General features: G+C 50.9%; 4 protein-coding genes across 6 annotated transcripts; 1 reads left to right on the top strand and 3 right to left on the bottom strand.

Annotated features, from left to right (window-relative positions):
* Positions 1–1,779: 1,779 nt before the first annotated feature.
* Positions 1,780–5,275, top strand: LOC102093573 (olfactory receptor 52R1-like). The gene has a single exon (XM_005507388.3). The coding sequence runs from the start codon at positions 3,487–3,489 to the stop codon at positions 4,486–4,488; it is 1,002 nt and encodes a 333-aa protein (XP_005507445.1). The 5' UTR covers positions 1,780–3,486; the 3' UTR covers positions 4,489–5,275.
* A 6,164-nt stretch (positions 5,276–11,439) lies between these two features.
* Positions 11,440–17,400, bottom strand: LOC102090004 (hemoglobin subunit epsilon). 3 transcript variants are annotated; one of them, XM_065061262.1, is made up of 4 exons: positions 17,382–17,400; positions 13,305–13,420; positions 12,966–13,188; positions 11,440–11,692 (listed from the first exon to the last, which is right to left on the bottom strand). In XM_065061262.1, exons 2-4 carry the CDS (start codon positions 13,394–13,396, stop codon positions 11,564–11,566), a joined length of 444 nt encoding a protein of 147 aa, XP_064917334.1. In that variant the 5' UTR covers positions 13,397–13,420; positions 17,382–17,400; the 3' UTR covers positions 11,440–11,563. The 3 variants fall into 3 exon arrangements, with proteins under 3 accessions (XP_064917334.1, XP_005507428.2, XP_064917174.1); XM_005507371.3 differs by lacking the exon at positions 17,382–17,400 and adding an exon at positions 16,833–16,851; XM_065061102.1 differs by lacking the exon at positions 17,382–17,400 and adding an exon at positions 14,359–14,376.
* A 378-nt stretch (positions 17,401–17,778) lies between these two features.
* LOC102090541 (hemoglobin subunit beta) lies at positions 17,779–19,003 on the bottom strand. Its single transcript, XM_005507374.4, has 3 exons — positions 18,777–19,003; positions 18,443–18,665; positions 17,779–18,023 (listed from the first exon to the last, which is right to left on the bottom strand). Exons 1-3 carry the CDS (start codon positions 18,866–18,868, stop codon positions 17,895–17,897), a joined length of 444 nt encoding a protein of 147 aa, XP_005507431.2. The 5' UTR covers positions 18,869–19,003; the 3' UTR covers positions 17,779–17,894.
* Positions 19,004–21,058: 2,055 nt separating this feature from the next.
* LOC102090358 (hemoglobin subunit beta-like) lies at positions 21,059–22,687 on the bottom strand. The gene is made up of 3 exons (XM_005507373.4): positions 22,358–22,687; positions 22,028–22,250; positions 21,059–21,289 (listed from the first exon to the last, which is right to left on the bottom strand). The coding sequence occupies exons 1-3, from the start codon at positions 22,447–22,449 to the stop codon at positions 21,161–21,163; spliced, it is 444 nt and encodes a 147-aa protein (XP_005507430.1). The 5' UTR covers positions 22,450–22,687; the 3' UTR covers positions 21,059–21,160.
* Positions 22,688–23,212: the final 525 nt, after the last annotated feature.

Here is a 23,212-nt window from a genome sequence, read left to right as displayed (position 1 = left end):
CTCAGGGTTTTATCCAGTTGGGTCCCCAAAACCTTCAAGGATGGAGGAAGTACAATCCATCTGGGCAACCTTCCTTTGCTTGACATGGGTGGCCTCTGTACGTGCTGGTGTAATACAAGTTTAGGTGTGACAAAATTAATTATTTGGGGAAAAGAGTGGAAAGCAGGCAATGAACAATGAGTTCCACCAGGGAGGATAGAAGACAGGTCACTCAGAGGATCTTGTGTCTTGTCCACAACTCCTAAGTGTGCTGAAAGAAGATTCCTACCAAGATGTGTTGCCTTGCATCAGTGCCTTCTAGTGACAGCAAATACACTGGAGCCTGGCACAGTTTCCTCCAAGTGTCAGCTAAACTGAGAATAAAACGGGTGCCCTTTCTGTGGTCTGTGCTTGTACAGCTTCAGTCTCACTGAAACACATCTCGTTGTAACCTTTACTGCTTTTCAGCACATGTCACTTCAAAATAAATACTTTCATTTAAGTGAGTTACAAGTAGTTGCCATCTGGGACTTAAAGGCAATTTTGTCCCCTGTCATTTTTCTTATATTCTGTTTTATTAGAGCTCAGAATTATACAAAAGTTTTCACAAAAATGAAAACAATCTGTACCTGTCTAACGTGATTTGGGAAGTGTGAATGAATTTTTCAGAGGTGTGCTATGGATCTAAACACTTTTTCAGGTGGCCGTGGCATTGAGAAATGGCTCCTGCTCATTCTCCATATGTTCCTTATTATTTTTTTCCTTTTGTGCTAGGAGAAAAATTAGTAAAGAAAAATGAACGAACCATCCTGAAAATGCTGTATTATATTTCCTTATCATCTGTTTCTCAGAAAGACAGTTAATAAAGCCTCAGAGCAGAGAGGTGTGATGGATTTTTCCTGGGTACAAATGAAAACTGTGTGGGATTCTCACTTTCCATCTTGTTTTCCAAACTTTAGTCATGGAACATTGCTTTCCTGGGGAAGAGATGGAATGTGCCTTCTTCCTCTATGTGTACCTTTGCTGATGACTATGACAACTGCTTTCCAGCTGAGATGTCCATTGATGAGACCACACATCACCTCTACCCTGCAGCAGAAGGAAAAACCTCAACCAGACCATGAGGAGTCTGAAGCCACATGTCCTCCATGAGGAGGGCCAAGGGCCAGAGGTGGGGATGGACTGACCTAACCGGGGCCAGCTGGCTCTGGTAAGGTGAGGAAAGAGCCTGGTTCACTTGCAAAAGGAACTGAAAAGGGGGACAAGGAGAGGGAGGTAGGGGAGAGCAGAATGGGAATGTGGTTTGCACAGTGGTGGGGAGCAGCCAGGGAGTCACAGGAGGTGACAACGGAGGCAATGAGGGGTCACATGGGAGGATCTCCAAGTATCCTTCTTCTCTTCTTCTCTTCTCTTCTCTTCTCTTCTCTTCTCTTCTCTTCTCTTCTCTTCTCTTCTCTTCTCTTCTCTTCTCTTCTCTTCTCTTCTCTTCTCTTCTCTTCTCTTCTCTTCTCTTCTCTTCTCTTCTCTTCTCTTCTCTTCTCTTCTCTTCTCTTCTCTTCTCTTCTTCTCCTCTCCTCTCCTCTCCTCTCCTCTCCTCTCCTCTCCTCTCCTCTCCTCTCCTCTCCTCTCCTCTCCTCTCCTCTCCTCTCCTCTCCTCTCCTCTCCTCTCCTCTCCTCTCCTCTCCTCTCCTCTCCTCTCCTCTCCTCTCCTCTCCTCTCCTCTCCTCTCCTCTCCAGTACTCCTGGAAACAGACCTGAGGACTCGATGTCTTTGCACACTCTGACATTTCTGTCATCCCAGACTTTCTCACTTGACTGCCCTGGGGTTTAATACAGTTCCCCAATAATGGGGGCGGGGGCAGTTATTTGCAAGACTTGCTTTTTATTTGAAATTACCATGGCCGAAGATTTGCCACAGAGATGCCATGTTGCCTGAACTCCACAACATCAGTGCAGGGTGGTGTGGTGTGACACAGCAGTGAGAGTTACTGAGAAAACATGCTGAGGGCTCCCAAATTTGGCGTTTGATATTTCACCATTCTCCATCTACATAATGGTGATACTGACTTCGCTCCCTAAGCCTGTATTAGAGTTATGGATGGAACCTATCAGAGAAAGGACAGATTGCTGGTGTTTGTAAAGTACTTTGTGATTCATGCTGCTGCAGTATGAGTAACAAACATGGTCCTGTGATTTAATCTTGAACTACCCCATTACTCTTGAGCCTCCTCCAAATAAACATATATGAAACTGTTCAAAATGCAGCTTTGTCTGTGAGGCTGAGCAGGTTAAAAACTGTTTGTTTGTCTCTCCCTAATTACACAGTAAGTAGCACGGAAAATGCAGAACTCCCTGCTGGGATTTATCTGTCCCACCGGTAAATATCTCAATGTCTCTACAGTGCTGAGTCCCTTTGTGGAAACCTGCGGGAGGCGGGTGAGTATTTGGGTTCAGGCAGCAATTTGTTGCTCTGTGATAAAGCCTTTTATGCCATCACTCCTCCTGGGTAGCAACCACAAGCCTTTAACAGCCCCTGGTTATTGGAGCTGGCAGGGACGTACCTGTCCCTCACATCGCCTTGGCCTGGGACCCGTGTGCCCTGTCGCGGTGTTCTGCACGGCAGAATGAAGCTTTAGCTAAAGCAGCACCCATGGAGGCAGCTGGGAGGGAGGAGGTGGAATGAAGGAAGGAAAATATGAAAAAACAAACAAACCAACCAAACAAAACCAAACAACCAGGAGATCTCTCCCAGCACGCAGGTTACTGTGAGCCACACGTATTTGCAGGGTTTCAAGTGCCGCAGCACAAGTGCCATTTGCCCCAGGAACGTTTCTGAAGGGTCTTTATTAGGTGAGGGAAATTGGCTTAATCTGTGCCGCAGGGCTTTTAAAGGAATCCTTTTTCCCAGGTGTTAGGGAAAAGAAACGGAGCCGAGTGATGCAGAGGGGCTGTGCGAGCTGCAGCCTTTGCAGGGCGTGGAATGGACATGGCTGGAGCATCGCGTTTGGGGGGGGTGTCAAACACTGCGGCACTGCCTCAGTGTTTCACTCTGAAATCGGATGTTTCTTGCCCGTGGCAAACACCTGTGGCCTCCCGTAATGCTGACAAGCAGTGAAGTGCAGAAAAAGCCTCCTTAGAGCTACAAGGCTGGTGCGAGTGGCCTCATATCCCCACTGCAAATGTTTCAGGAAGGTTTATTTCAGACCAGCTTTCGCCTGGTCTCCCGGGCTGGACACCCTTTGGACACCGCGGAGTCTCAGGTGCGCAGCTCAGCAGCCGTCCCGTTCAGCGTGATCCGGGGGGATCCGATCTGCACGCTCCAGACCTGCTCCACCAGGTAGGACAGAGCACTTCAAGTGGAAGCTGGGCAGATATTTCCTTCAAAAGTGCTCTCCTGAACCAGCCCAAGCCGCTGCCACAGGGCGGGCTGGCTGTGCGGTGAAGCTGAGCCTCTGGACTGCACCTCACACCAGTCTCTGTTTGCCACCCCCAGGCTGAGGGTGTCTGATGATTTTTTATAGGATTCAAGAGCCCTTAGTGCGGGCAAGAAACAAGAAGGTTTTAATGTCTCTGAACTCCACCACCCTCTCCCACCCTCCCTATTTCCTACTCATCGGCATCCCTGGGCTGCAGAAGGAGCAGTTCTGGATTGCATTCCCCTTCTGCATGATGTATGCCATTGCTGTGCTGGGGAACATCACCCTTCTCCTCACTATAAAGGCAGAGCCGAGCCTGCATGAGCCCATGTACTTCTTCCTGGCCATGCTGGCCTCCACCGACCTGGTCCTGTCAACATCTGTGGCACCCAAAATGCTTGGCATCTTCTGGCTGGGTTTAAGGGAGATTGAGTTTCAATCCTGCCTTACTCAGTTGTTCTTCACCCATACCTTCTCGACAGTGGAGTCGGGCGTGCTCATGGCTATGGCCTTGGATCGCTACTTTGCTATTTGTTGGCCACTGCGGCACTCCAGCATCCTCTCTGTGCCGGTGGTTGTGGCCCTCGGGAGCCTGGTGCTGATGCGCGGGGTCTTCCTGGTGAGCCCTGCCTGCTTCCTCCTCCACAGGATGCCCTTCTGCCACCATCGCATCATCTCCCACTCCTACTGCGACCACATGGCAGTGGTGAAGCTGGCATGTGGGGACACCAGACTTAATGCCATTTATGGCCTCCTTGTGGCTTTCATGGTGATAGGATGTGACATCATCCTGATCTCTGCGTCCTACATCATGATCCTGCGGGTGATCCTGAGGTTGCCATCCACAGAGGCACGTCTCAAGGCCTTCAGCACTTGTGCATCCCATGTCTGTGTCATCCTTGGCTTTTATGTCCCTGCCGTCTTCACAACCCTCACCCACCGTTTTGGGCAGAGCATCCCTCCCCACATCCATATAATGGTGGCCAATGCCTACCTGCTAGTGCCCCCCATGTTAAACCCCATTGTTTATGGGGTGAGGACCAAGAAGCTCCGGGACAGGGTGGTCCTCCTCTTCCAGCAGAAGGGAAACTGACCCATCTGTATGTGCCTCAAACTGTGTTCATAATTTACTGATGATTCTGGTAAACTTAATGAGAGTTAACACTGTGACTATTTATTCCTCAACGCTTGGACTTTAAGCAATGAATTATTGTAGAAATCACATGATTGTCTTTTCTGTTATCTCTGTCCAGGTGGTTGCATTCATTATGTGATGAAACTTGGCATAAAGACATTCAGTCTGGCTTCTACACCACTGGGAGATGGAGAGTTCACCCCTCCCAGAAGCTGTTAGATTCCTCATGGTTAAAATTATTTCACTATTTAAAAAATATCTTCTCATAATTAAAACAAAGGTCTTCCTGCAGTGGCTCTTATTATATGAAGAGTGTTACCTGGACTGTGCGATGAGAAGGTGCTTGGATGCGAATGGTGACTGTCCTTGTAGAAGGAAATGGGCAGAATTCAGTTTTAAGCATTATCTTGTTTTATTTTTGTAAAGAAGGCAAAACCTATGATAATACTATCACAGCAATTCCAAAAGCCCTATGTAAACATAAACCCTTTCAAAAATATCAGAAATCCTCACTGATGAAATAATATCAGAAAAAAATATTAAAAAAAAATCAGAAATTCTCACTTATTTGGGTGACCTGTCACAGGGAGATCGTTGCTAACAGGACTGCACTATATTAACATGTCAACTATCCCAATAAACAGGCAAAGATGTCTTATAACACAAAATCACAACTCCATACCCGGAAAAGGTAGGAAGCAGGATGAGGTGACGGTCACACGACCGAAATTCAAGTTGCACATCTCAAGCACGTTACGGAGCTTTGCTCTGTTTTTAGTGCAAAATATGTCACTGTTTTCATTTTCATTAAGGACATAAGGGAGCTGCCCTCACGACCAATGTCCATCCGTTCCACCTGTGTCAGTAAGACACACCTTCTAAGAGATGCGTTTCTAAGTAAAAACTGACGGCAGGGGATCGCTGCTATTTGTGCACTTGTGCAGGCAAGAATATCCAAGCCCCAAATCTTTTGCTCCTGGGCTGGCAGATGTTCCCGGTGCTGCTTTTTGGCAGCACACTGGGAATGCTTGTTGGCTGGATCCTGCAAATGCTTCAGAACTGTCTGGGTTCTCACTGTGCACAGCTCTCCGAGATGCAGAAACACTTGGTGGAAAGGCACTTACATCACGTCTTTGCTGCCAAGGTTATTTTTAGGGAAATGAGAGATCACCCAATCTGATATTCGTTCATGGAATGGAAGAAAAATAGATGTTTGAAGAATTTATATTAGAAAAAAATAAATCTCTAAAGTGAAGATGAAGCTCACAGCCAGCAGAGATGGTGTGCGCTGTGACAGCCACACAGAAGGGATATGGGAATCTCATTCATAAAGCACCAAAAGCCACGCTCAGATATCCAGGTGGCAATGTCAGAGCGCATCTAGGTGTCTGCATGGTGCCCCTTTCCTTGGCCTTCTACAGAAAACAGCACATAGTTGTGGCTGGTTTCACAGAATCACAGTATGTTTGGGATTTGAAGGGACCTCAAAAGCTCATCCAGTCCAATCCCCCTGCTGGAGCAGGAACGCCCAGGTGAGGTCGCACAGGAACATGTCCAGGTGGGTTTTGAATGTCTGCAGAGAAAGAGACTCCACAAGCCCCCTGGGCAGCCCAGAATATCCCGCTTGCTCCCTGTACCTCCCCCTGCATTCACCTCCAGGTGTTTTGACAGCATTGCTTTGGCACAAGGTGAGAAGGCAGAGAGGTGAGGCAGCGCTATGCACTTAAAATGAAATCCCTGGTAGCGGTGCTGGTTGCTTGCACAAGGCTGGACATCGAGGGCCAGCGATGTCCTCACAGCTCTGCAGCACGCACCATCTCAGGAGGGGCTAAGAAGGGCCACAATAAATCCTGCCTTATTTTTTCCCTTACATAAAACTGTCATTTCTGAGAACAACCAGGGAATACTGGTATTGACTGAAACCTGAATGGGAACATGAATACCTAAGGGAAATTACAGAAAAAAATTAAAAAATACCCTGCGTATTCAAAGTCAGACTGAGAACTGAATGGTCGTCAGTGCTTTACCTGACAATATTTCACCGATCTGACCCAAACAGACTCTGCCATCCTACAGCTGAGCCCCCTTCCCAGGGCTTGACAACCTTTGTGGGGCTTCCCCGTCCCTCATGGCAGCCCAGAGCTGACAATAGATATATATGTACCTACCACCACACAGCAAGAGTTTCTCCAAACTCCTTGCTTTGAGACCCAGTTCTGTGAGAATTGTGATCCAAGTAATAGTTTATCACATGCAGGTGTTACCAAGTCTGCTGGTGGTTTGGTTGTTGGGGCTGCGGTACACCCGAAAGCTGTTACAGCAGAAGAAAGCACACCCGTGCAGAGACAAGAATTCATTGTTGTTGTAATTAAAGTTTTAATAACCTTATAAAAACTCAGAACGCAGTTTTTCTCAGTTCAGCAGTTCAGTGGCTGACCTGGTGTCACCTGCAAGCATTGAGATTTCATTGTGCGCTCCCTCGTCCAGGTTACTGGTGATAATGCAGAATAAAATGAGTCCTAGCAGACGTCCCTGGGGCGGCCACTGCTGACTCTGGACCGAATATGACCTGCCCTTGCTTTAACCAAATTCCTGTCCCTAGACAGAAAAAGCCAGAGCACGGCTGCGGTTCCCTGGGGACAGACTTGCTCCAAGCTGGTGCCCTGCCTGGGTTAAAGGCCCCTTTTCATAACAATTCAAAGGTAATGCAGGATTAGAATTTGCAGGGCAATGAAAATGAACAGTCCAGTGTCTTGGAGTGAGGATGTCATTTCTTTTCTCCTCCTTGAAGATGCACCAGAGCAGAGAGGAGCACTTTGCAGTGCTGGTTCAGTCCTTCTTCCTGCTTTATTTCCTCCAATAATAACATCATTTATTGCACCAGGGCTGCATCCCTCCCAGGACATCATTGCAGCCTCTTCACCCCAGTCCTGCCCTGGCGCTCAGGCCTGGTCTCTGCCTCCATGTGGGTCCCTCTCCAGCTCCCTACATTGGATGTGCAGCCCTTCCCCTCGGTCCCAAGCCTTTTCCACATCTCCAACAACCGTTTCCAGGAAGAATTGTTTTCTAATATCCAAACAAAGCCTCCCCGGCTCAACTTGGGGCCACTTGCTCCAGTGTGGATTTGTCAAAAATCACACTAGCTACCATGACATTTGTTACGATGCAGTGAGTACGTGGGTCTGTAGCTCAGGAATTCTTCATTTCTGTAGGGTGGAGCATAGGGACCTGTCTGGACAGCAGCAGCCATTCAGAAGAAAGATTGGGAAGACATGATAAAAGGCTGCCAACAAAACTGAAATAAAGGAATAATTTGTTTTCTGAGTTCACTTTGTGCCGGACAGTGAGAACTCCTGCACTTCTGGCCAGATGAGTCTTTGGGGTGTGAAAGAGAAGCTCTTCATCATCTCAGAAACATTATCCCTGCCACTTCGCTTTGGGATGGAAAATGAGCACGTGCCTGGTTCTCTGATTGAAGAGAATTTGGGCTGGAAGGGCACTGAACAGCAGTGGGAGGAGGTGGGGGGGGGAAAAATGAGAGATGAGCCAGATCAGCTACAGTAAGTCACTCTGGAGTTTCAAACCTTCATTTCTGCCAAGTTACCAAGGGAGGTGGGTTAAAAATATCTTAATATCCAAATGATCTTTCTCCAGAGTTTTGAAGGGGTTGCCATGACATCAGATTTTGCTGCTGACACAGGAAAAAGAGTCAAGGTCCTGTTCCCAGCCGGTCCTTGCCCAACGTGGCTTGTGGAGAACAGCCAGCAGAGCCGGTACCATCCCTCCAGCTTCGCCCCCGGGATTGCTGGTGGCCCTGGAGATGACAGCCCTCTCTTATGGGCTGGCAAACCTGAAAGAATCCCCTTTGCTTCACAGTCAGATAGATTTTCTGTCCAAAGATCTCCGTAAAATAATGTGCATTGTAAAAATCCACCAGAAATTGTTGTTGCAGGAGCACAGAGCCATTAGGCAGCCTGAGTATTTCCATAATGTTTCTGGGAGGTAACAACGTCTTCGTTTACTTCTTGAATGCAATAAAGCATCTTTTACAAAATCAGAACAAGTGCATTACCATTCGTCCTCATTTCAAAACGCAACAGGCATGTCCCATGGATGGCTGCGTTTGGTTATGAATCCAGTCCCACCAGCTGTAAGAGCCGTCTTCTGAAATGCTCCGTTGTGCTGACACTTCTGACAGAGAGTTCTCTCTAGAGGCATAAAGTCGTGCCTTACGCTATATATAACCCTGGCAGGGGCATCACAGAGTCAGTTAAAGAGTATTTTTGTCTTATGCTAAAAAGTGAACTTGTTGCTTGCTATTTCTTTTGCTCCTGTTATTGTGGCGAGTGTGGGGGATCAGGAGGGATAAAAATAATTCTACTTAATAGTCTCCTGGTTACCCTGCTCCTTAAACTGACATTAAACTTTTAATAAGAATTTCTTAGAGGGCTCTCGGGTTTGATTAATTCATTATATTTTTGAACAGGAGTTGTTAAGGTTTCATTTCCAGGCAACATGCCATGGCAGTTAACAACAGGGACACAAGGGTTTCACTGCAGAGAGAACATGAAGGCTTCTCCCATAAGCGCAAAACACACCACCACATTTTCCTTTGCACAGAATCCATTAATTATCCCGGCACAGATATTTTTCTTAACACCTCTTAGAACTGCAGATAATATCTATTTTGAGATAAATAGGAAGTTTTATCTCCATTTGGTGGGTCCCGGAGAGGTGACATCTCCTGATGGCTGAGGAAGGACAGGCATCACATCCACAGATCACAACTGTTTTCCAATTTACATAATTTAAGACAATTTCCTAATGACTTTTCCTACCGATTTTAACAAGAAGTAGTCCCCCTCTCATATAATCTATTCAGTTATTACTCTGTGCTGTTGTCGTGGAAATTCCCTTCTTCTCTTTCCAAAGCAACAGGACGTGCTCATCCATCAAAGGTTTTGCTCTGCTGTCAGAGGTTTGAGATGAGCTGCCGGGAATGAGAACTGTCCATCAACACACAGGGTGCTGGGACAGCTTTGACTAGACCTCGTTCTTGCCAAGAAAGGTTGGACCAGATGATCCTTGTGGTCCCTTCCAGCCTGGGATTCTGTGACTCCTTGATTCTCATGTGAGCTTTCCATCATTTTGGAGTTGCACAATGCAATTCATAGGGATTCAGGGGGTTTCTGTAATTTCTAAACTTGACCTGAACCAAATCCTGACTGTGCAGATCACAATTCTTAAGAAGTGGGAGAACATCGAGGGCACTTCATAGGGGTGAAGAGACTGAGGACACTGAGGGGTGACCTCATTAATGTTTACAGATATATAAAGGGTGAGTGTCAGGAGGATGGAGCCAGGCTCTTCTGGGTGACAACCAGTGACAGGGCAAGGGGCAATGGGTACAAACTGGAACACAAAAGGTTCCGCTTAAATTTGAGAAGAAACTTGTTCCTGGTGAGGGTGGCAGAGCCTGGCCCAGGCTGCCCAGGGGGTTGTGGAGTCTCCTTCTGTGCAGACATTCCAACCCGCCTGGACACCTTCCTGTGTAACCTCATCTGGGTGTTCCTGCTCCATGGGGGATTGCACTGGATGAGCTTTCCAGGTCCCTTCAACCCCTGACATTCTGGGATTCTGTGATTCTGTGGGTGTGCAAAGGACCAGCCTCGTGGTTGCAGCCTTTATGCTGACTGCATTTCCTGGGCATGAAGAATCTTACCCCAGATTTCCACCTCAGTTTGTTCTGTTCATGTCACCATGAGCATTGGAAATTGTGTTTTTCTATGTGCTAGAAAAACAGACCAAACCTTCCACTAGCCCTGCACCATGTCCTCTTGGTGCTGGCCCTCCCTGACCCTGGGCTGTGTCTCTCCACCAAGAGAGGTCCTTGCTCATGGAGATCAGCCTGTACCCTGCATGGCTCAGTGATTCTTCATCTGCTCCCTCACCCTCCTGGACTCAGCAATGCTTTCTGCCATGACAGGCTGGTAGGTGTCTGCTCCCCACGGAGCTGTACGACCACACCAATGGGCAAGAGAGTTGTCAAACACAGGCTGACTCACCAACAGAGGAGAATAGTCCTGGTCATACCCTGAGCCTCCACCTCTGGCTGCTTGGTGACCTTGTCCCATCCCCTTTGCCTCCATCCCAAGGTGACCTGGGTACCCTCCAGGCAGATGGCATTCAACAGCATCCACTCTCTGGGGCTCATTTTGTTCACCGCGGGTTCAGATCTCCTCTTCATTTTGTTGTCCTCCATCGTGGTCCTTGTGACACCTCTCAGCATTGCCTCCACAGATCTGAAGGTTCTGTGGTCTCAGTCTTCTACACCCCAGAGCTTGGTTGATCCATCCTGTTTATTTGGTTGGAAGACTCCAACCACAACCCAGCCCTGTCCCTGCCCCATGTCCTGAGAACCTCCTGTCCGTCTGTCCAGCCCTCCAGGGCTGGTGACTCCAGCACTGCCCTGGGCAGCCTGTTCCAATGCCACACAGCCCTTTGGGGAAGAAATTGTTCCCACATCCAACCTCAACCTCCCCTGGCGCAACTTGAGGCCGTTTCCTCTGCTCCTGGCGCTTGTTCCTGGGGAGCAGAGCCCGACCCCCCTGGCTCCAAGCTCCTTTCAGGCAGTTCAGAGATCAGAAGGTCTCCCCTCAGCTCCTGTTCTCCAGCTGAACCCCCCAGGTCCCTCAGCCTCTCCCATCACACTTGCACGGGATTTCTCATCGCAGACCCCACACATGCACTGGCAGGGATCGCACATGAGAGAGCACTCCAGAGTTAAGGAAACTCTGCAACAGCCCTTAGAAACAAGAAATACACCCACACACAGGTGACATGGCATTTGACAGCACAAACTCCCCTGGCCCCTTCCCTCCCCAGCACAGAGACAGGAGACTCTGCAGACATGGTGCTGAGAGACATTTATTTGGTGGCCACAGCCTGTCAGTATCTGAAGGGCATCTCCTCATGCTCAGAGGTGCTGGGGGGTTACAGGGACTCTTCCTCACACAGCCGGGCCCGGGGATGCTCAGTGGTACCTGCGGGCCAGAGCATGAGCCACCACGCCGACCAGCTTCTGCCAGGCGAACTGGCAGGCAGGGGTGAAATCCTTGGTGAAGTGGGAAGCCAGGACGATGATGAGGATGTCTCCAAGGAGCTGGAGGACAAAGAGGAAAACATGGTCAGTGCTGCTGGAACCGCAGTTTCCCTTCTGCAGACTTCCCTCCGGTTTCAGTTCCGCCACCTTCTCCATCCTGTCCCCCCCAGACACCTCCCTGCAACCCCCAGGATGAATGTCCCTTCTTCTGACATCTCCCTGAGGCTGAAATCCCTCCCCAAAAGGACTGTCCCTCCTCCTCTTCCTCCTCAGCCCCCGTCCCATTGGAGCGGTGTCGGGCTGCAGGGCTGGTTACCGGGACTGGATCACTCCCCGTTCCCTGGGACTGCTGTGACAAATCTTCTGTGTTTGTATAGAAAGCTCTGGGGTTTGGGAAAGCAATATTTACTTCATTCGGAAAGGAAAGGAAAGGAAAGGAAAGGAAAGGAAAGGAAAGGAAAGGAAAGGAAAGGAAAGGAAAGGAAAGGAAAGGAAAGGAAAGGAAAGGAAAGGAAAGGAAAGGAAAGGAAAGGAAAGGAAAGGAAAGGAAAGGAAAGGAAAGGAAAGGAAAGGAAAGGAAAGGAAAGGAAAGGAAAGGAAAGGAAAGGAAAGGAAAGGAAAGGAAAGGAAAGGAAAGGAAAGGAAGGAAAGGAAGGAAGGAAGGAAAAAGAAAGAAAGAAAGAAAGAGAGAAAGAAAGAGAGAAAGAAAGAGAGAAAGAAAAAGAAAGAGGGAGGAAAGAAGCCTTGAAACAATTTCTGCCCATTATTTGGGATGCTGAAGTAATTTGTCCTAAGACCCACCCTGCAAAACGCTGGGGGTTTTTATTTTTCTCTTTACATGTAAATCAAGAAAATTATTCATTTTTGTTCCAAAGTGCTGGAGGAGGACAGAGTGTCCCGTCTGGACAGGCAGCCCATGCTGGGCGAGGCAGAAACCTGCTCTGTTGTTTTCAAACAGGTTAGCGGCTTATCTTGCTATAGGACCTATGATTTCCTTAAATGCTCTGCTTAGTCTCCTCCAGCCCAAGCTACACCTTACCCTGTGTTTGTTTCTTTTGTCCCCATCCTCAGCATCACCTTCAAGTAACAATCTCTCAACACCTTCCCCTACCCATTGCTGTGCTGGTACTAAAAATGGTACTTTCTAGTGTGAAAATCACCCACACTCCTGCAAACAGCCCCACACGAGGACTCACCTCACTTGGGTACTACACAGGGACTCTGTCTCCACCAGCCACCCCTGGAGCTGGAGGCAATATCCCCAGTTTCAAAGCAAAACCTGCTTTTGCCCACAGGACACAGGGAAGGGGCTGGGACTGCGAACACAACTCACCCTGAAGTTCTCGGGGTCCACGTGCAGCTTCTCGCAGTGCAGCTCAGACAGCTTGGAAAAGGTCGTCTTGATGTTGTCCAGGTTCTTCACAGCTTCCCCAAAGGAGGTGAGCACTTTCTTGCCATGGGCGCGGACCTTGGGGTTGCCGATGATGGCGGTGGGGCTGGAGAGGTTCCCGAAGGAAGAGAAGAACCTCTGGGTCCAGGGGTAGACGATCAGCAGCCTGGGGAGAAATGGAGGGACGCAAGCAGACACAGATACGTTAATGCTCCCAGATGCACTTGCCATGGTTTCTCTCTCCAAGGTGCAGCTGAGCAGGTGCCCAGGAGCTGGACCTACCTGGCCAGGGCCTCGGCACCGCATTCCTCCACGTTGACCTTGCCCCAGATGTTGGCGATGAGCTGCTTCTCCTCGGCTGACCAGTGCACCATGGTGGCAGGCGGGTTTGCTCGGAGCTGCGGGAGGACACAGATGCCGTAGCTGAGCTGCAGACCCCACGGAGGCTTTTATCCCCTGCCCGCAGCTCCTCCCCGTCCCGCACTGGGGGGTCATTGGCTGGGACGGGGTGGGGGTCCCCTCTGGTCAGGGAGCAGAAGGGGGTGGCCAGGGTGTGGCCTCTGGTTATCCTGAGTGCAAGACCTTTATCCTGGCCCTGCTGTGCAGGCAGTTCTGCATCACACCTACCAGATGTGGGCCCCTTCACAGAGAAAGGGCCATAGTCCATCACAATGTAACGTATAGTCCATCACAGTTTAACATAGAATCATAGAGCCATAGAATCATAGAACCACAGAATCATTTTGGTTGGAAGACACCCTCAAGATCACTGAGTCCAACCATTCCCCACCCTCGGCACTGCCCCATGTCCTGAGAACCTCATCTCCGTCTGTCCTACCCTCCAGGGATGGTGACTCCACCACTGCCCTGGGCAAGATTTGTGCATGGGACTCGGTGAGGTGGGTGAGGCCTTCCCTGAGCCTCTGTCAGCAAAATGATGAATATTCCAGCCAAAATGCAGCCTGTGGCAGAGCAACACAGAAGGTTTTGCCACCAACAAACCGTGCAGACACCTGCACTGCAGCAGGACTCCATTCCCCCCGCACCACCAGGAGCTCTGGGCAATGCTGGAGTTTCTCAGAGGATGCTCAGATTTTGCAGCTGAAATCTGCATTAACCCCATTGTACTTTTCCTGTAAGAGAACTTGACCTGCTTGGTTTACTTTTCCCTTTTGAAGCAGGAAGAAAATCACCCAAATGTTTTCCCCTCTGATGTAAAAGGACCGGCCAGATGTAATCTGGACTGTGAGTAAGCATCAAACAGGATCACAGAATCACAGAATGCTTAGAGTTGGGAAGGACCTCTGGAGATCATCTAGTCCAACCCACTCGTCACCTGTTTCATGCCAGTTCTGCTTTCATCCGCATCCATAAAGTGCAGGAGAAATGTGCTCTGAACACAAGGTTTGGCACTACAGGATCTGCCGTGGGCTCAAAAAGCAGCAAAAGCTCAGCTCAGGGATGTCCAGCCCAGGGGGAGCACAAGCTCAGGGATGTCCAGCCCAGGGGGAGCACAGGGCCTTTCCCTGCTGATCCTGCCCTGACAAGGCTGACGTATTTCACATTTTCCCCACGTTCATTCAGAATGCACCCATCCTCCTTTGGTAGGAGGAGATGATTTGGCCTCATGTGAATTGCTCCCCCAAGACACCCCCGGGCTAAGCCAGAGATGCTGGGTCTTGGATTGGTGGAGGGGTGTTTGCGTGTCCAGGATGCAGCAGAGCTGAAGAGCTGGCCAAGCTCCCCTCCAGACATCAGCCTTGCCTTCCTCCATGGACCACCTCCTGCCCAGTGTCTATTGGCCTTCTACTGAAAATACAGGAATGGGGGGAAAATCAGGGGAAAGAGAGAAAGAGAGAGAGAAAAAAAGAGAGAAGAAGAAGGACGGAAGGAAGGAAGGAAGGAAGGAAGGAAGGAAGGAAGGAAGGAAGGAAGGAAGGAAGGAAGGAGGAAGGAAGGAAGGAAAGAAGGAAGGAAGGAAGGAAGAAAGGAAGGGAGGAAGGAAAGAAAAGGAAGGAAAGAAGGAAAGAAAAGGAAGGAAGGAAAGAAGGAAAGAAGGAAAGAAAAGGAAGTAAAGCAGGAAAGAAAAGGAAGGGAGGAAGGAAGGAAGGAAGGAAGGAAGGAAGGAAGAAAGGAATGAAGGAAGGAAAGAAGGAAAGAATAATGAATATTTTCCACCTGATAATATCTCCCCCTTTAGTTGTAGACATTTTTTTTCAATGGAATAGGGATGAATAATCTTTGTTAGAGTTGCCAACATCTGTCTCTTCTCAAGAAAATGTATTGCGTGCGGGTTGGCATGCTGGAGCATGATGATAAATCAAGTCGAGCACTGTCGGGGGCATGGATGGGGAGAGGACGTGAAGGCAAAATGCTGCTGGGCTGATGCCAGCGCCCAACATCCTGCACCACCGTATCGGCTTCTCCAGGTCCCGTGGCGCTGCTGGTGCCAGGGCATCGCCGGGGGTGTCACCTCCCACTGCACTGGGCATCTGTCCTGGTTTTGCTAAAAACAAGTTTCTCTTTCAGTGAATTTTGCCTGTCAGCTAAGGCCTTCATATTAACTGCATTTTCCTGGAGCACCAGACACATGTTTTGGTAAACCTAGCAATGGAATGCAAACTTATTGATAAGCACAGATGGACATCTCGCATGAGGGGCGACGAGAAGAAAGAGACCAAGAAACTGACCAACTGTGTATAACATTCCATTCACGTGAATACTTCATGTAAAAGTGGGAGATCACGAGGATCTCGTGTGCTTTTCCTTTTTCCCTTCTGCTTATGGCCGACATTAGGAGAGGACCTTGCTAGTCGTCCCTGTGAACTGAGGCCTAGTGAGACTGAATCCAGCTCCGGTTGGCTGCAGAGTCCAATCCAGGACTTCGGGTGCCGACTCTGCAGTTGCTGAGACTTTCAAGATTGGTTTTGTATATTTTGTATTATTTTCTCTATTCTTATTAGTAGCATTAGTAAAACATCTTTAATTTTTTCCAACTCTCTTCACTCTGTGCTTCTTTTCCTCCCAATCGCCTCTCCTTAGTGAAAAGGGGGGAGAGGGAGGGGGAAGTGTGGGGGGGGAGAGGGGGTTAACAATACATCTGCCAGGGTTTTGTTGTCACCCCCGCAATCTTAACCCTTGACAGCATCACAGGGGGTGTCACCTCCTGCTGCACTGGGAATTGCTGAAAGTGTCACCTCCTGCAACACTGGGCATCCCTGGCAGTGTCACCTCTGGCTGCACTGGACATGGCCAAGGTGTCACCTGCCGCTGCACCAGCCATCACTGGGGCTGTCACCTCCTGCAGCCACTGCCATCACGCAGGAGCAATACGGGACCAGGCAAAGCAGCACAGGGAGGGGACATCCCACAGGATCTGTTTGCTGGGGGGACAGGGACCAGGGTGCCATGGCTAAGCTGAGCCTGGGGACAGGGACTAAGGCCATGAGCAGTGCCAGGGGAACCATCACCGTCCTGCCGTGCTGCCAAGTGCCGGCAATGGGACCCCCGTCCCTGTTCCTGGGGAGGGGGACCCCATCAGATCCCCAACAGCAGCAGAACCCTCTGCTGCACTGACCTTGGGTCTGCGGTCTGCTTGGACCATTTCTACCCCAGACAGCTTGTCTGCAGGAGGAGACCTGCTTGTTCAAATAATTCAGTCTATGAACAACCACACTCATATTAAGGTCTACAAATATCTGCCAAGAAACCTATGAAAAATCATGTAAGAATCTGGTTTTTTGGTGACCTGACCACGAGCCTGCACTCCGTGCCTGCCCAGACTCCCTGCAAAAGCACTTTGGGTCTTACCAGGAGTTATCTTCTCAGTGTCTGCCTTAACACCAAAAAAAAAGGTGCCTCTTCCTCTGAGAAATGTGTGTGAGAAAGTGGATTTACGGGCCACAAAGGGCTTTCAATAACCTCCAGTGGTCAGGGACAGGAAGATGTGATGCAGGAATGCGGATGAAGCAGGGACAGGACGCAGCGCAGACAGGTGTCAGAGATACCGGGATATAAAGCAATGCCCTCCTTTTTTCCTTTAAAAAGTAGGCATTTCAGCCAACCATTGCTTTTAGTGCATCATGCTCGGATCAGACGGGGCAGACGGTGCTTCCCATGCCAAGAGCAAACTCTACCCGAGAGAGTCCTGCTCTGCAGACACTTAATTGCCTGAATAGCTTTGCATGCACAGGGCATCGATTGAAACACACATCCAGAAAATTAGCGATATCACCACTATTAGCAGGACCACCCGGTCCCCCCGCTCAGAGTTGCAGAATGGGTGGTGCAGGGTGGAAAAGAAGCGCATAAACAAAGTCTGGACAGGTCTTGATAGCAGAATGTTTATCTAAAACCTACCCCCACCCAGCTGGCTGCTTGGCCAGTATGAGTCAGCTAATTTCTTCGTGGGCCTTGTGCCAGGGATGAGCCAGGGTGGATTAAAGTCTTCGGTTTGTTTATCCTTCCTAAAACACGCAGGTTTGACAGTAAAATACAGCCCAGTTCCTCGATGCAAACACCCCAGTGCGTGACCACGGGGGTTGCAGGGCTGTATCTACCCAGTACTCTGAAAATATGATTTCCAGAGGCAAATCCCACACAACCCCCGCAAAAAAAAAAACAAGCATAACAGAGGCAGGTGGTATTTTCTGGGAGCAAAATGCTCGCCCTGCTCAAGCTTACAGCCCCCATCCCCGCGCGGGCGCCCCAGGTCCCCCCAACCCCTCCAGCCCCTCAGGGAGACATGGACTCAGTGGGGATTTCACAGGATGATCTTTATTTGGCTGTTACGAGCTGTGAGCTCCAGAGCGACATGTCAGACGGTGCGTGACACGCAGCTGGAGACGCTGCTGGGGTTTTCCTGCTGACGCTTTAGTGGTACTTGCGGGCCAGAGCGTGGGCCACCACGCGGACCAGCTTTTGCCAGGCAGCCTGGCACTCGGGAGTGAAATCCTTGCCGAAGTGGGCGGCCAGGACGATGACCAGGATGTCACCCAGGAGCTGGGGGGACAAGAGCACCCTTGGGTTAGCAAAGCCCAGAAACCTGCAGATCCTCTTCCGCTTCACTCTTGCTCCTTTGCTTTCCCCTTGGCTCAAACCTCTTCCTGCCCAAGAACCGCTTCTGCTTTACTCTCCCCCTCTATTTCTGCACTGAAACCACCTCCTGGCTGCCTTCCCCACTCCCGTGTGCCTTCCAGACAGCCCCTCCACCACCTTCACCACTCAGCCCCTTCAGTGCTTTCTCACCAAGCTGCAGGTTGGTCCCTTCCCTCTCTGTCTCTCTCCTGCATCTCCCCCTCACCCCAACCATCATCCTGCACATCTAGGGTGACCCTCACATGGGGGGCTTGGGGTTGGGGAGAAACTTCCCACAAAGATGTGGTGTGGAGGGGGGTCCCCCGGTCAGGAGCATGTCTTACCCTGAAGTTCTCGGGGTCCACGTGCAGCTTGTCGCAGTGCAGCTCGGACAGCTGGGCGAAGGTGCCCTTGATGTTGTCCAGGTTCTTCACAGCATCCCCGAAGGAGGTGAGCACTTTCTTGCCATGGGCGCGGACATTGGGGTTGCCGCTGATGGCGGTGGCGCTGGAGAGGTTCCCAAAGGAAGAGAAGAACCTCTGGGTCCAGGGGTAGACGATCAGCAGCCTGGGGAGAGATGGAGGGACACAAGCAACACAGATATGTTAATGCTCCCATGATCGGAGTGGTTTCTTTCTCCAGGGTGCAGCTGAGCAAGTTCCTGGGATCTGGACCTACCTGGCCAGGGCCTCAGCACCGCAGTCGGCCACATTGACCTTGCCCCAGATGCTGGTGATGAGCTGCTTCTCCTCGGCTGACCAGTGCACCATGGTGTCGGCTGGAGGGTAGCGTGCGGCTCTCGGCAGGTACGGACGAAGTTTCGGCTCTTGCTCCCAAGGGGATCGCACATTGGCAAGCAGCTCTCCCCATTTTTATATGCTCCGCCTGGCCCCTCCTCTTCCCCGTGCACCCCTCCATTGGCTGGGCCCCCGGGGGGGCCCCGCAGTCCTGGCACCCCGAGGGAGGGGACGCAGCATCAGGGTGGGGTGCAGGGCAAGATGCCCAGATCCAGCACTGGGACGGGCTTGGTGGCCGCCCTCCCCCTGCCTTTGATTTCCAGCTCTGCAGCTCCCTACTGAAGGGTGGCATTTATCTCCACGCAAAGTCCAAGCACAGCTCCACGTGAGTCCCGTGTAAGCCCTCCGAGGAAGGTTTGTGCAAGGCTTGGTGCCCCTTGTACAGTGCAAACCAGAATGGGCTCCGTGGCTGTGAGGCAGAAGACTCAGACTTGGGGCTGTTGGATCCTCCCTCTGAATGCACAGGTGGCATGCAAGCACTTTCTCTTTGTCCACTTCATGCAGGACCTGTCAGGCTTTGAGTTCTCCTTGTTCTTTCCTATCAGCAGTTTCACAGTTTGCTAACTTCAGGGTAACACCAAGAAAACCATGGCCAGTAGCTTGCACTCAGAGAGCTCCTGTCTCAGAGAGCCTGTTAGCAGAGGTCAAACAAGGCTGGAAGGGAAACGTTAGAACACAGGGCACACCAGTTGTCTGCAGGATGTTGGTTCACAGGAGCCCCAGGAGAGGTGGGGAAGGCTGGGTATACTGGGGTCTGTGCAAACGTGCAGCAGGAGACAGTGCCTGGCCCAGCAATGTGGCGACCGGCAGTTGTCCTCCTGGGTGGTGGGAGAGGCCACTGGGTCCCCTGGGGCTGCATGTCTGTTCCTGCTCCCAGTGAGGGTGGGACACAGGAGCTGGGGCTGGATGGAGCTTGTGGGGCCAGAACAGGGAATGCTAACTGGTCCAGAGGGGTCTGGATGACCGTGGAGCAACGTGTGGGCCTTGGCCAAGGGCTGTGGGCTGCCACCACTTCTGATGGCTGCATGAGCTCTCCTCTGCCTGCTTACTTAGAATCACAGAATGGTTTGGGTTGGAGGGACCTTCCCAGCTCCCCAGTGCCCCCCCTGCCATGAGCAGGGACATCTTCAGCAGCTCAGGTTGCTCAGAGCCCCGTCCAGCCTGGCCTGGGATGTCTCCAGGGATGGTTCATCCACCACCTCTCTGCCCAACCTGGGCCAGGCTCTCACCACCCTCAAGGCAACAATTCCTTATATCCAGCCTGAATATCCCTCCTTTAGTTTAAACCATCACCCCTTGTCCTATTGCAACAGCCCCTGCTCAAAAGTCTGTCCCCATCTTTCTTCTTGGCCCCTTTTGAGTATGGAAAGGCCACTTTGGGAGGGGGCTTGGCCAAAGGACCCCAGGGCCAGGCCTGGGGGTGGCACCGCTCCCCAGATCTCCTCGCTGAACAGCGCGGCTTTTACTGCAGACCTGGTCCGGAGCCATTCGTTCTGCCTTCTCCCTGATAAGAGCCACCAGAAACCCCAAACGTGTCCCTGAGCTGCTCTCAGTGCTGTGGGGATGCTCCCGGTCTGGACTCAGGAGGCTGGTGAGGGCCATGGTCTTCACCATGGCATGGAGACTGTTCAGGGAATTCCATTTTGCATGTGGAAGGCTGGATGTGGGGCCAGTGAAACCAGGGGCTCTCCTTCCTGTACACAAAATTACTGTTCTGGGCATGTTTTTTCCATAACAGATAGTTGTGTCTATTACATTCTGCCTTTAATAATATGAGAATGATAATGATTTAAACAAAATGTCATGAAAAAAAGTGTTTTTCCTTCCATGAAGGAGGTTACAAACCATGGGCCTAATCTCACTGCCACCTCTCTCACTACATGTTTTTGTACACAGACTTTTTCCACTTAATCTGTGAAAACCTTAAAACATTAAATGCAATGACGTCTCAAAAAAACAACGGTGTATTTCTCTTTACATTTTGTAGCGTGTTTAATTGTTTTTTGCCTTGAACGTTCTCCTGTGTTCTCTATCTTAGACGAGTCTCACATGAATTCGTAGACAAGACCGTGGCTCACGTTGCCCTGTGTGTGATGATCCCCTTCCCATTCCCCAGCACCCCGGGGTGGCCTCCACCCCTTCCCACAGAGAGGCAGACACCTCTTCACGGATGAAGCAGTTGGTGTTTATTTGGCAATCAGAGACCAGCAGAACCAGAGGATGTTTCTCCACGAGCATCTCCGGGAGCAAACGCTTGCGGGAAGCTCAGTGGTACTCGTGGGCCAGCGCGTGGGCCACCACACGGACCATCTTCTCCCAGGCGGACTGGCAGGCGGGGGTGAAGTCCTTGCCGAAATGGGAGGCCAGGACGATGATGAGGATGTCACCCAGGAGCTGGGGGTGGAAGCAGAAGAGGCCATCAGCCCAGTGCTGCCCCTGGCTTCCCTCCCCACCATCGCACCACCCAGGTGTTCCTGTGTGGACACCAGTTTTCGGGGAATTAATCGCAAAACAAGGAACGCATTTATCACAGCCCTGTGCACAGCACCAAGCTCCTGGCACAACTTGCATCTCTGGTGGTCACCAGGACAACTGAATGGTCTGGATCGTCTTCCCCAACACCTTCCCCTGCCTGCCATGCAGTGTCCTCCCTCTGCTTCACCTGGGTTTATCCTTTCCTTCCATTTCCCTACCCACCCTTGCTTTCTCAGGGCTCAGATGCCCTCCTTCTGATGAAGTGGCTGTGTTTATTTTCTCTCTGGGTTTAAACAACCGATCATAGCCAAGCTCAGCTCCTCCCTCCAAATCCTGCCTCAGTTTCTTCTCTTCTGGTCTCTGGCTGCTCCAAGCCAACGTCGCTTCCTACCAACAGGTATCTGGTTCTGCATTTCATACCTGTCTACCTCACTTGGGTCCTCCCCTCACACATGCCAGCCTAGAAACTCCTCTCTATTCTCCCCAAATATACTTATTCACTTCTTTCCCCTCCATCACCCCTGCCCTCAGCAGAGCCCCAGGCTCTGGGTTTCTCTCTAGGTCTGACTGACCATCAGACACCTCAGAGACCCAAACTCCCTCTCCAGAGAGCAGGAACCCCTGCCCAGCTGAGCCTGGACTCCCAGCAAGGCTCACCCTGAAGTTCTCCGGGTCCACGTGCAGCTTGTCGCAGTGGAGTTTACTCAGCTGAGCAAAACATTTCTTGATGTTGTCCAGGTTCTTCACAGCATCCCCGAAGGAGGTGAGCACTTTCTTGCCATGGGCACGGACCAAGGGGTTGCCATTGATGGCGGTGGGGCTGGAGAGGTTACCAAAGGAAGAGAAGAACCTCTGGGTCCAGGGGTAGACGATCAGCAGTCTGGGGAGAGATGGAGGGACACAAGCAGACACAGATACGTTAATGCTGCCATGATTAGAGTGGTTTCTCTGGGTGCAGCTGAGCAGGTTCCTGGGAGCTGGACCTACCTGGCCAGGGCCTCAGCACCGCAGTCGGCCACGTTGACCTTGCTCCAGATGTTGGTGATGAGCTGCTTCTCCTCGGCTGACCAGTGCACCATGGTGTCAGGTGGTGGGTTTTCCCAGGGCGTCCCTAAACAATGATGAAGAAGTGGAGCCGAAGTCTGCCCCAGGGATTTTTATACACTAGTAACAGCTTGTCCTAATCTCAGTTCACGTACCTATTGGTTGGGGCTGGGGAGGGTGCTGGGCTGCACAAGGAAAGATAGCAATTTTGGATGCTGTCCAAGGGGAAAAGAGGCCCTTTCCCCCCTCTGCCCTTGAGTGGACAAGCATCATCTCGCACCCGTGGACTTGTATCCGTGGCCCCGAGCGCAGGTGGAGCTGCCTGCGTGGCTCCTCCCTGGCCGTGGGCTCCCCGAATTGCAGAGGCAGCTGGAGGCTGGGGACTGGACATGCACTGCTGACCCAAGAAGACAGGCAGTGATGTTCAAAGAGGTTGTAGTCTTTGTCTTGTCCACATTTTCAGACTTGTAATGGTGCATTGATGCCCTGCACTGCTGGGGTTCCTCCTGAACAACTCCAGGAATCACAGAATCACAGAATCATAGAATCACAGAATCATTTTGGTTGGAGGAGACCCTCAGGATCACCAAGTCCAGCCCCTGGCACTGCCCCATGTCCTGAGAACCTCATGTCCATCTGTCCACCCCTCCAGGGATGGTGACTCCAGCACTGCCCTGGGCAGCCTGTTCCAATGCCCCACAGCCCTTGGGGAAGAAATTGTTCCCACATCCAACCTCAACCTCCCCTGGTGCAACTTGAGGCCGTTTCCTCTGCTCCTGGCGCTTGTTCCTGGGGAGC

Source organism: Columba livia, chromosome 1 (genome assembly GCF_036013475.1).
Source record: "Columba livia isolate bColLiv1 breed racing homer chromosome 1, bColLiv1.pat.W.v2, whole genome shotgun sequence".
NCBI classification, from domain to species: Eukaryota; Metazoa; Chordata; class Aves; order Columbiformes; family Columbidae; genus Columba; species Columba livia.
This window is presented reverse-complemented; position numbering and strand designations above follow the sequence as displayed.

Excerpts from the sequence above, each read along its gene's own strand:
- LOC102093573 (XM_005507388.3), top strand. The coding sequence starts at position 3,487 with ATGATTTTTTATAGGATTCAAGAGCCCTTAGTGCGGGCAAGAAACAAG.
- LOC102090004 (XM_065061102.1), bottom strand. Across the intron at positions 13,189-13,304 it reads GGTGCCGAGGCCCTGGCCAG|GCTGCTGATCGTCTACCCCT; the intron begins GTAGGTCCAGCT and ends ATTTCTCCCCAG. Across the intron at positions 11,693-12,965 it reads TGGACCCCGAGAACTTCAGG|CTCCTTGGAGACATCCTCAT; the intron begins GTGAGTTGTGTT and ends TTTGTCCTCCAG.
- LOC102090541 (XM_005507374.4), bottom strand. The coding sequence starts at position 18,868 with ATGGTGCACTGGTCAGCCGAGGAGAAGCAGCTCATCACCAGCATCTGG. Across the intron at positions 18,666-18,776 it reads GGTGCTGAGGCCCTGGCCAG|GCTGCTGATCGTCTACCCCT; the intron begins GTAGGTCCAGAT and ends ATCTCTCCCCAG. Across the intron at positions 18,024-18,442 it reads TGGACCCCGAGAACTTCAGG|CTCCTGGGTGACATCCTGGT; the intron begins GTAAGACATGCT and ends TTGTCCCCCCAG.
- LOC102090358 (XM_005507373.4), bottom strand. The coding sequence starts at position 22,449 with ATGGTGCACTGGTCAGCCGAGGAGAAGCAGCTCATCACCAACATCTGG. Across the intron at positions 22,251-22,357 it reads GGTGCTGAGGCCCTGGCCAG|ACTGCTGATCGTCTACCCCT; the intron begins GTAGGTCCAGCT and ends ATCTCTCCCCAG. Across the intron at positions 21,290-22,027 it reads TGGACCCGGAGAACTTCAGG|CTCCTGGGTGACATCCTCAT; the intron begins GTGAGCCTTGCT and ends TTCCACCCCCAG.